Source organism: Acipenser ruthenus, chromosome 3, assembly GCF_902713425.1.
Source record: "Acipenser ruthenus chromosome 3, fAciRut3.2 maternal haplotype, whole genome shotgun sequence".
Classification (NCBI taxonomy): domain Eukaryota; kingdom Metazoa; phylum Chordata; class Actinopteri; order Acipenseriformes; family Acipenseridae; genus Acipenser; species Acipenser ruthenus.
In genome coordinates this window covers 101,861,397-101,873,429 of record NC_081191.1, presented here as the reverse complement: position 1 = coordinate 101,873,429, position 12,033 = coordinate 101,861,397, and the positions used below count along the sequence as shown (strand labels likewise).

The 12,033-nt window shown below is 39.2% G+C and overlaps 1 protein-coding gene across 10 annotated transcripts in view; it reads left to right on the top strand.

The window, feature by feature from the left end:
- Positions 1-12,033, top strand: part of LOC117394663 (voltage-dependent L-type calcium channel subunit beta-2-like) — a 122,323-nt gene that overhangs the window by 84,319 nt on the left and 25,971 nt on the right. For 7 of the 10 annotated variants that reach the window (XM_059019996.1, XM_059019990.1, XM_059020014.1 and 4 more), the window contains one exon: positions 8,366-8,485. In XM_059019996.1, the coding sequence (XP_058875979.1) occupies positions 8,366-8,485 (120 nt within the window). Of the gene's footprint in view, positions 1-7,233; positions 7,637-8,365; positions 8,486-12,033 lie in introns of those variants that run through there. The other 3 variants (XM_059020010.1, XM_059020007.1, XM_059020028.1) reach the window with 2 other exon arrangements.

The following is a 12,033-nucleotide window of genomic DNA, read 5'->3' as shown; positions in this document are numbered from 1 at the left end:
CTTTTGGCCCACGTGTTTTTTTGTTTTTGAAAGTGTTTTGTTTAAATCTTTTATTTTTATATTTAATAAAAAGCTGAGTGCCGGAGCATCTCCTTACAACCCTCCTCTAATGAGGTGTTTAACATTTAACTAGACCGGCTTTTTTCGCCGGTCTCAAATAATAAATAATAATGTCGGACGGCTTTCATCTGTCCGCACATAAACACTTATAATAATTATAATATAACACAAATCGTAATACATAAATAATAAAAGGGACGGGTACCTTGCCACACAATGCTACATACCAATTTGTTGATTAACACTGGAGTTGTCATTTACAACCTTTTGACACCCCCCCCCCCCCCCCCCCTCCCCCGTCTAGTTTGTGTATCTGTGTGAACCATAGAATAATGGCATGTGTCAAGTACCAATAATAGTGGAGAGGATGGGGTGGTTGACAGTTTCAATGGGGGTGCTGTTCAGAGTTGTTTGTGGTCATACCACAAACAAATGTGCTATGACAAGAAATCCTTACTGTCCTATTCCCACCATGGTCTACTGTGGCAAATTCTAGTACTCTCTGGAGCATGCTCTTTCTCCGGAATATTCTGCACGGGGGTCCAGTTTAGTGACCTTTGAACCACCCTAAACGTGTGTGGAAGAATAATATAACATAGCAGTTGGAGTATTAGTGTAGGTACTGTAATTCATGAAGACTCAAAAAGTAAAATGGGTTAAGAAAACAGCTGTGGTGTTTAACTAAAACCTCATACAGTATTTTTTTTTTTTACATCTGGTTTTAATTATTACATACTACTGCAGTGCTTTTTTTTATTCAAACAACATTGTACAATAACAGTTGTTGATGAATAATAATGTAGCTTGTGGCCCTGGATCAGGTCACTACCTTTTATCATTTTTTGTAATATGGACTTTCCAGCCGTCATAGGCACAGACCAGACAACGACAAACCCAAGCAGAGCTAATAGCACTCTACTGAACCGGAGCTTAAACCATAATAGAGACGCAGAAAAACTCTTTGAAAGCATTTGGATGACATGTGTAAGAAAAAGCATGTTTAACATTTTCTGGAAAGACTACAGTGTATGGGAATGGGAAAGAGAAAGAATGGGAAAGAGAAAAACAGGAAGTGGTTTACAAACTTTGTTGTGCAGATAACAAAGAGTTTATGGACTAACTTTAAAATAACCACACAAGCTTATAAAAACAACACCATTTGTGAAGTTCTAATAGAATAAAGTAATATGTTTTGGGGGGTTTCTGTAAATATCTAGTATGTTAGTTTAGTTTATCTATACAACAGACTCCATCAGTCAACAGCAGTCTCATGTATCCAAGCACCCCAAATCAGCTACAATAAATACAGGTCCTGCTCCACTGTTGTTTATCGGAGCATTTTTGAGATTGCGAGTACAGTATATCCTAGTTTTCACAGATAGCTGAAATATACAGGAACACCCGCCATAACACTGCCAGTAAAATATAGGTGAAAACAGCAGTAGTTTGTGCAGTGCTTTGAGTGCCTAGTGCCTGCCCTAAAGTCTGTCAGGTGTGCTGTTTTGCCTATCATGACTAAAACAGACTTGTAAACTGGGAGTTGCTGCTTTTATATACTGTAAAGCCATAAATATTTGCAACCTTAAATATCTGCTACCAAAGTATTTGGTGAATCACACCCATAAAACCTAATTTGCTCCAGAAACATTGGCAAAAGTGAGGGTTAGGGTTTCATCCACGTGCAAATCATATAAACACGAAGTGGAGTCGTTGAAGTGAGGACAACATTTCATTATTAGAGACGCCTAAGGGTGTCAATGGTATTTCTAAATCACCACACAGACACCTTTATGGTTGATTGCCTAGTACTATATAAAAGCAAACACAGATATGATGGACTGTGTGGGAGAGCCCCTGTAGGGATTCATGGACTGTGTGGGAGAGCCCCTGTGGGGATTCATGGACTGTGTGGGTGCATTGAGATAATGGGTGATGGGACGGGAATGCATGCCTGTGATTGGGGGAATGCGCACGACAGAGTGAAATGTAAGTCTGGCAGAGGGAGGGGCTGGGTGAAGACTGTGAGTTTTGGAGCTGTGGGAGAGAGTCTGCTGTTTTTTTATTTTTTTTAATTACTGAGTCAGACACGCAGAGACTGTTAGCTTTGTGCGTGTTACCCGATTGTTTATTAAACCTTTTTATTGACCCTGTGTTCGTTAATGTTTATTGCATTTCAGTGGCGTCTCGTGACTTTTTTGACAGGTGAGGCACAAATCACAAAATAGTTATTACCACCCCCCCACCCCCACTCAATGGCTAACGTACTAAAAGTAAATGTACTTTATTCATCTGATTGCATATATGCCTCCGCTGACAGCATTTTAATGCATTCCAATAATAGACTGCAGTCGCTATGTAAAATATACCCCCATCAATTAAAAAACAATAGCACTGTAAACAACACACAACTTACAGAATTGCGGATACAAGTTTTTACAGTACTTCACAACAAATAACACATGAGGACACGGATCATCCTTGTCACCAATGTAAGAAAGACTGTAGGGATTGATGGACTGTGTGGGAGTCCACGGCTCACCGCGCACCAGCGACCCCTGTGGCCGATAGGGCGCCTGTGGCTCTGCAGCGGAGCTGCCAGATCTGTGTTGTCCTCCGGCACTATAGGTCTGGTGGCATTGCTGTGGATCTGCAGTGCGAAAAATGACGGCTTGGCAGGCGCACGTTTCGGAGGACGCGTGTTCCAGCCTCCGTTTCCCGAGTCGGCGCGGGGGTTGTGAGCGGTGAGCCGGGGATACAGATAATAATTGGGCATGCTAAATTGGGGTGAAAATCGGGGTAAAATAATTGGCGACGACTAAATTAAAAAAAAAAAAAAAGATGATAATATTATAATAATAATCTTTATATAGCGCCTTTCATAGTGGACCACCATCACAAAGTGCTTTACAAGATACGAGACTAGGGTGTGTGAACTATGCATCAGCTGCAGAGTCACTTACAACATCATCTCACCTGAAAGATGGAGCACAAGGAGGTTAAGTGATTAGCTCAGGGTCACACAATGAGTCAGTGGCTGAGCTGGGATTTGAACCGGGGACCCCCTGGTTACAGAACCGTTTCTTTAACCACTGGACCACACTGCCTCTTGGTGATAATTGCAAGTTTTTTTGTTTTTTTTTTCTTTGAGCTGCAGTAGGATTAGACATTTTTAGTTTTGCATCCATTTTAACAACTGTTTTCAAAATCCCAAGTAACCACACATAAAATGTCACCTTATACTTTATTTTTTCGTTACTATATTTAAAGCAGAAGACTGGTGATAAAACAATACATTGTTTACGTAATCAATGCCAATGATTTGTATGCAAATTATATTTTTTTGAATATAAGCATAAGACGTTGTATAGTGAAACTAAATCTTAACAGATTTAGCCATACCCTTAACCATACCCTAAATTAGTTAATTGGACCAATTAAGCTTCTAATAAGGTCCAATAAAGTACTTTAGGTGCAGCTGGAATAAAAACCTGCAGGGACACCGGCCCTCCAGGACTGAGTTGTGCACCACTGCTCTAGGCCAGAACTTGGGCTTCTCATTTTGAGTCGTAAGTTAAAGACACAATTCAGTTTTGTTCTTGAAACTGGATTTTAGAAATGCCAGTATTAAACTCTTTGTTAATAAAACGGCCTTGCAGCAGCTGATTTGTGAATGGAAGCACAGCATTTAGTGTATTGCTTGAAAGCAGTGTTTCTGAATGAAATGCATTATGGCCCTTGTGGAGCCACCCCAGCAAAACAGCTTTGGTCAGGCAGCATGACAGTTTCACCGCAATCCTTTATCCAGGGCTTGACTGGGAGTCATTTGGTCAACAACAAAAGTCTTAGCAGGTACACAACTGTTCAACATATCACAATTTAGAATGTTGTGTGGCTCGTTCATTAGAGGGGTAGCCAAGCTCAAGATAGTATCTTATCCAGTGACACATTAGTGGGGGACTGACAAAGAGGCAACAAATATCCTGATTCCCACCCCCATCACCAACTGAGCTCCATATAGCAGGTCATTCTCCTCCTCTCCTTTTCCAGCAGTCCTAGGCACCTTTTACAAAGATTGGTGATGAGCACACCACCATTTACAAAACGCTTACCTTAATTATGTAATTAGTACATTTTTTGAAAGGTTTGGGAATTAGAAGGAGAAAAAAAATAATTAAAAGAACCAATATCTGACTAGAACCAATAGCTCCATAAAGGGAGCCCTTTCCAGTGTAGCGCTGCAGTGAGAGAATACGTCGTTGGTCTTTGCTTTCATCTTCCTGATGCTTGGCTGAGTTTTATCAGCTGTCACTGCTTTCAAGGCAGCCTGAGTTTCCTTGTTTGTGGACACAATTTTTAAAATGCATTAGAAACACAGTACCTGACAGGTGCTGATGTGGAGGCATCTTCTTTGTCAAAGCTGTTTATAAAGAGTTAATGTCTGAAGATGAAGCTTGGGTGATGCTACTGTGTGCACTATATGGAAAGGGTGGCTGCTGCTGCCAGAAGTACATGATAAGTAATATTTTGTGTTTATTGTATTTTGTAGCTTTTAGGCATCTAGGACCTGCATCTCCAAATGCATTGTGATAATTTAGTGAAGTGAACTCCTATCCACTGAATGCCACTTGGCCTGAACCAGCTCTGAACCACAGATTCTAGAGTTAAAAAGGCTAGAGCATTAACCCACTGTGCCACTGTGACAGAAATATAATGAATCTTGGTTGTAAATCTCCCTCCCGGCCTGTGAGGGCGCTAAGCAGCGAAAGTAGAGTTCTTTGGACGGGCTGGCCTGACAGTTTTTTCCCAGGGTCGGGAAATCAGTTAGTCTGGAAGAAGGTGAGAAGAACGTATTGACCCAGAAGGGAAACAATGTAGCAGCTGCAGATTGTAGAGACAGCTGCACTCGTTTACCAAGGGGTCATGCGTGATAGCATAAAAGGGGATAGAGAATCGCAATCTGCTCCTTCACTTGGTTTGAGTGATCGAAACTGGAAGGACCGGGAGAAACCCAGAAAGTAGTAAAAGTATTTGTGAGTGTTTTTTGTTTGTCGTTATTAGTAATTGTCTTTGTGAATCACTAGACGGCTAACATGTATCCGGAGTTGTGGCCTTGGGCCAGCACTACCCGGAACAACAACACCACAAGCACTTTATAAATTGTTATCACCCACCACGAGCACTACTGCACGCACCCGGACTGGTGACCGTGTTCAGTATTACTGTGGGGCAGATAACGTGTGTTTATTATTTGGGCTGCAACCCATTGTTATTGTTACCTCTGTGCTTTACACATCGGTGTGTATTGCTGGAGGTTTATTGTTTGGTTGCCAGACCGGGATTAAAAATAAGAGACCCCTTTTCAAAAACGGATTACAGTTTTCTGGTTGTGATTATTTCTGCACTGCAGCAACTCTGCACCTGTTCTCACTCAGCAGCCACTTTGCCACAGCCACCTAGACCCCTATTCCTGAGAAATAAGTGAGTCCACTAGCAAAACGCTTGCTGTCACTGCAGTAATGACATGAACAATCATTCCACAATATTCTCATTTGTAAAAGAGTCACAATCCTCTATAATCATTACCGTTACTAACCTGCTTTAATGAGGCATCAACTCTAATAGCCATAATCATTTTAGCTGGTGAATGAGAGTGAAAACTTTAATTCCCAGAACCCATTCCTGTTTGAACAGCAAAAAAAAACAAAAAAAAAACATTTATTATGTTGTAAGATGGAAGATAACAGCTTCCAACCAAGGTTATTCCCAATAACTACTGTATGAAAGAGTGTGTTGATTGTTTGTTTGGATTTGTGATCGACTGATTTCAGTAATTGATTACTTGTGTACTTTAAGAGCTAGTAATACCAGTGCATTACCATCTGTCCATCTTTACCAGATAGTTATAGTTGCCACAGTGCTGATTGTAGTGTCATTTGGGGATTATTGAAACTAGCCAACACATGGTAAGGTATACTAGCTCAGATTTGCCTCACCAAGAAAAAGATGACAGTTTGTTCTTAACATAACATGTTGTAGCTTCTTTATTTGGGTTAGATTTAGTAAAAACCTAGTCATGCAACTGCGAGGGAAGTTGAATGTTTAATCTGTAATGAATAATAAAACAGTTAATTCATAGTGATGAATTGCTCTTGGGTTTTATGACACCAATAACGTTATGCATCACTTTAATAATACAGTAATGCTTTAATTGAGTTATTTTCAAGGACTATGAATGCAGTTGCAATTAAATCATTTTGAAGTTGCACAAATATAGTGTGCTTATTAACAACACAAATATGCTGATGAATGTGATAATTACTACAAATTCATAATTGTAATTAGTTGATATAATATATACATGATGTACAGTGGTTTAGTGTGTAGTTATTTATCAGGGCTCAGTAAGAAAAATGTTATTTTCAGTGTTATTCCATAGTTGTATTATAATTTTTGGACATGCAGGTGTATTCTTTTAAAGTTTAGGTATTACATAGTGTAGCAGGAAGAAGGAAAACTAAGAATCTCAGCCAAGTATCTTTAATGCGTCTTATTTTTTAACCCTAGTGTATGATCAGGTGTTTTCTTACTTGCACATAAATGTAAGTACATCCGTAGTTTTAAACGCAAGTAACAGGTATTGTGTTATTTCCAATTCCCCTTGTAGTTATGCACAAAAAACATAAAAAGCAATATGTTAATTCACAACATTAAATATATTCCTTTTCTTGTATCTGACAGATTCATCCAATTATAATGTGTTAACAGCATATTTCAGTAAAAAATTCAAATGAAAAACAATTTTGATTTTACCACCCAGCTAGTAGTCTTTTTTTTTTTTTTTTTTTGCCTGGGGAAAAAAATGTTCAGTGACAGAAAAGCCCAGCATCGAATTCCAGCAAGATCCTAGCTGTTCCTAAGATGAAAAGGAACTTGGCTATTTTCAAATTGTTTACTCTTGGGACAAACTGACATAGACAGTGTGATGCAAGCATCTGCGTAAAGAGGCTGCCCAATGAGCATGTCTGCCGATGTCAACAAGTCTGTGCCCAAATCCCTGGATACACTGCATGATCTTTGAACTTGCAAATATCACTCAATAAATAAGCGCATGGGATTCAGAGAGACCCTCTGAGAAACATGCGCTGCTGGCATATCTGATGCTGCGCAGCTGAAAGCACTCAGACCAACAAAACCAGACACTTACACAGTTCATACAGTACAGCAGTTCTAGGAGCTAGAGATCCTGAATCGAGAGCCTGGTTCCACACGCAGGCTGTGAGCAGGGAGAGGTTCAGTTTGCATCACAATGCAAAGAGCCTTGTTCCTGTGGAGCGCACAGTGAGGAATGAGAAAGAGCAGAGTGGAGAAGCGAGGAGTTTGCTGCAGAGCATGGATCGGAAGGCAGGAGAGGTAGTGGCAGTGATTATGCAGTGCTCAATGTGCACATGTTTAGTGATGATCAGTGCCGGGTGCAGCGGCTGCGGACAGTAACTGAGCTGTCTGGCTAATGAAGGCCACCTGGATCAGGCTTCTGAAACGAGCCAAAGGAGGACGTTTGAAGAATTCTGACATCTGTGTAAGCTCTGTGGGTTTTCTACTATTCAGTGGCTTGTCTGCTTGTGGCAGAGGAATAGTAGTGATGCTATTCTCCTATTTCTGTTCTAGCTGAATTCAGAAAGGCTGGAGAGAGGTTTGTGTTGCTGGCTGAGAAAAAAGATCACAGCAAGTGTTTTTCTTTTTGTTGTTGTTTTTGTTTGTCTTTTTCCTATTGTAATTGTGCGTTAATTCAAGCATTGTGATTGCTGAGCCTAGTGACAGGTGCTTATATGAAGTAGGTGGTTGCAAATCATTTTAGGGATGAAGCAGGTTGAAACCATTTGAGAGAAATCATTGTCTGTTATAAGCAGCATTGTTTGTTAATGATGATATAAATTGCTTCCACATTCAGAAGTCAGATTATCAGAATAAAATGATGTGTAATTTCCCACAGAATAATTATTCTGATAATGTGTTCTTTTGGAGTACACGAAAGACTGTCATTTTCCTTAAAATCTCTTACAAAAAAAACCCAAAAAACTGGGAAACAAGATAACAAGTGGCGTGTCGTTTAATGCATACGGTTTACATAGGATATATTCTCGGGTAATTCTATGAAAACAGGGCTATTACTTGTTTGTTTGCTGAACCATAATAGTGCGTGTGAATATCAAACCTAGTTTCCTTTCGTCTGACAGCCCAGTGTGTGAGTTCCAGGGGTTTAACCAGCGTTTTATTTATTCATCTCTATTTTGTTTGTTCCATGCAGGGTTCGGCGGACTCCTACACCAGCCGTCCATCTGATTCTGATGTTTCTCTTGAGGAAGACAGGGACGCTGTACGGAGAGAAGCACAGCGGCAAGCCCAGGCACAGCTGGAAAAAGCAAAGGTATAGGATCCGACTGTGTCATAGATGCCAAAAAAATAGACTCTGTTTATTCACTCGTAGTTCTCGGAGCGCTCGGGTGTGCTCTTATTTGGAGCGCTGCACTCCTGTTAATGTTTTTAAAAAAGGGGTAATCATCTGAGCGAAATTGCAATGCTCTGAGTCAGGATTTCAGACTTCGAGCAGCACTTAGTCCAAACCTTAATGAACAAGCAGTGGGATCAGAACAACTCTCAGTTCTTAGTAGTAACAATCACAGAGAGCAGCCAATAAACCAAATCAGTGTGTGAATGTCTTCTCTGCTCCGAGTGCTCGGCGTGGCTCTTTTTACATGAGCGCTTGACCCGAGAATGCTTGGTGGTGCGAATGTACACAAGGACCCTAGGAGGGTGATCTTAGTGAAACACAAGGGACACAGTTGATAGTTCCATTGGAATACATGGACTACTTTTCAAGAGGGAGATTCCATAAAGAGTGAGTATTGACTTTAAAAAGAGTACTGCCATGTTCAGAGTGATATTGTGCTCCACTCTCTGTTATGAATAAAAAGTTAACTTATGTACTTGAAAAAGATATTAGCAATCACAAAGATTGAAATCCTGTGTCCCTGTAAAAGCCACAGGGTGAAGTTCTACATACACTATCCAGCCAGTTTCCACCATGGCCTGGAAGTACTAACTTCATCGAGGAATAAGTGTTTGTCAACAAGGTGTGCACTGTCATTTATGATGTTCTGTGTTTCTGTGAACAATTATCTGCTAAGAACTTGACTTAGACCACCAGAACTACTTTCACTAGTCCTTCAGCTTTTTAAAATGACTTTCATTTGTGACACAGTAGATTGTAATCAGTTTGAGTACAGCAGTGTGTAAGAGTGCTGAGGCAGACAGTGTTCATCATGACTTTTAGTTTATTTATTTTTTTATTGTTATTTGACTGTATTCTGGGTTCTTCTAATTTACTTTTTTTAGGTTAGAGGTTTTGGCTTTTTTTTCACACATCAGTGCCAAACGTGTACAGTAAATATGAGCTGAGAATGCCCATAGCAATCTTATTATTGAGAAAACATTTATCCTAAGATTTACAAAGAGTAGCAATATTAAGCATACTGTACATATTTCATTAGCAGAGAGTAATGAAAAACAGATTTAACACAAAGGGGTTAATTGAACCACAGCAATGCTTATTTAACTCTTAATTTTTATTTTAGCACAATAGCCTGGAAGACTGCAGCAAATGAGAAATAGTTCAGATTGATCTCACCGCAGTTTCTTTTTTTTTCTGTTTAAATATCAAAACGAAAAAATTTTAATTGTAACATTAATGTCATTTTTGCCAACAAGTATCCAAATCCATGTCATGTTTTCTGCTGGTACACACATTTCCTTTTATAGTGTATGGCCATGTGAGGGCTTGCTTTGAGAATGTATTTTAGTGATGTTGGGAAGGGTGCACAGATGGTACGTGATATTGCTGACCTCAAGCACAGCTGCCATAACAGTTCTCTAAGAAATGGCTTTCAGGCCTTGACTTTACAAATTGTATCTCGGTACATCAAAACAATGCTGCTTCTTGGGTTGGCAGAGTTGTACATTTATAAAGTGGTTTCCGCATCGGGAAGTTAAATATCCACATCGGGAAGTTACAGCCAAGTTCCGCTTATCTGTAAGACTATTTGTTTTTCACAGTTATGATGGATTTCACGATTTCTGTGAAATTTGTGGTTGCTGTGTAATATGTAGCACACTGTGAAAATTCCCATTTCTGAAAGAATAGTATAAGTATACATATGTTTTATCACTTAAAATAAATACTTAAAATAAATACAACAAACATTTGCCTTATTGACGCACACTGCATTTAGGAACCTGGCAGCCAGTTTAGTTTGCTTCCGGTAAATGATTGAACACACACTGCATAGAGCTGCACCATTTCTTTAAAATGTTTCCAACGAAAAAGATGCCAGCCGCTTCAATGATCGGAAATATTTCTGCTAGAGAGTGTTCTCTCCAGTAAAGGAAGAGATTACTTCACTTGTCTGTTATTATTTTTACATTTATTTATGTTTTTATTTTGTTTTCACTGATGGTCTTTAAAAGGTGGACATAAAAATTTGAAATGGCGTGAAATAAGCCATTTTGTACCGTCAAAAAAATACAGCCCTACTTATCTGTCTCTCCATTCTTTTGAGGTCTGAGTACCAGAAAGATGGTAGTAAGGTAATTAGTAATTTAATTAAACCTGAGTGCTAGGATTCAAATGCTCTTTAGAAAGCATTGACTGTGCATGTTTAGTCATTGCAGGAATCTTGCACTGTTCAGTTTAGCTGTCAGCATTCGCTGTCCGATTCACTAACCAGTGGCAGATTACTTATGCTGGTCTACCACAATGAATCAGTGCCAAAGCAGCAGCCAGATTAGATTAGATACAGTGACTTTTGCTGCGTATGTTATTATTTAATTATTACTCATCATTAAAAGCTTTCCTTGTAAATGTCAGGAATGTAACCTTTTTTATTTATGTAATAGTAGTGTAAAGGCTACAACATAAATAGATATTCATGTTATGTGAAGTTAAAATATAGTCATTTAAAAAGTTTCAGAACGCAGATAAAGTCAGGAGCTGAAACATTTGTTCCGTGATTTCACTCTGCACGCTAATTCAGCTGATAGCCAAGGCCTTAACACCAATTTTCTTACAGGATGTATATTTCTCCAATAAGAGCTATAGGTACCTGGTACAATGCCAAAGTTTTCTGTGCTGTAGATTATTATTATTTGTTTATTTAGCAGACTCCTTTATCCAAGGTGACTTACAGAGACTAGGGTGTGTGAACTGTGCATCAGCTGCAGAGTCACTTACAATTACGTCTCACCCGAAAGACGGAGCACAAGGAGGTTAAGTGACTTGCTCAGGGTCACACAATGAGTCAGTGGCGGAGGTGGGATTTGAACCGGGACCTCCTGGTTACAAGTCCTTTTCTTTAACCGCTGGGCCACACACCGCCTTCAAAATACAGAGCAAGACAGGCTTAGATCTAAATATAATTGACACACTAATCCTGTGGTATTTATCCAAGGGGCCTTTATGTTAAAAAGATTGTAAAAACAGATGTTGCTATTTATTAAAGTGAATTATTTATTAAATTACTATTTATTAAAGTTAAAATTGATTTGGTTTACAAAAAAAAAAAACCTACACAAAAGCTAAAATAGTCCAAATTAAAGACAAAATTAATTGAATATTTATAACGTATTCTTAGGAAATAATGTTACCCTTCATAAATACATTTGCATTTTTACTAACCTTTTTACAACCCTACAGTTGCTCATTAAGTTGAACGCAGCAGCCGAGCACACAAGTATTTGTTCTGATTATAGCTCATAACTGTAACAGTAAGAGATAATGAGGCCACGGATGGGATGTGAGGAGTGTGTAAAGGGGTGAAGGTACAAATGTGTCTCGGGTTAACAGCTCACTGAGCCCAAGACGTTAAGCTCTAGCACAGCTTAAAAGCAAATAAGCTTTTATTGCAAGCTTGTTTATTGCAA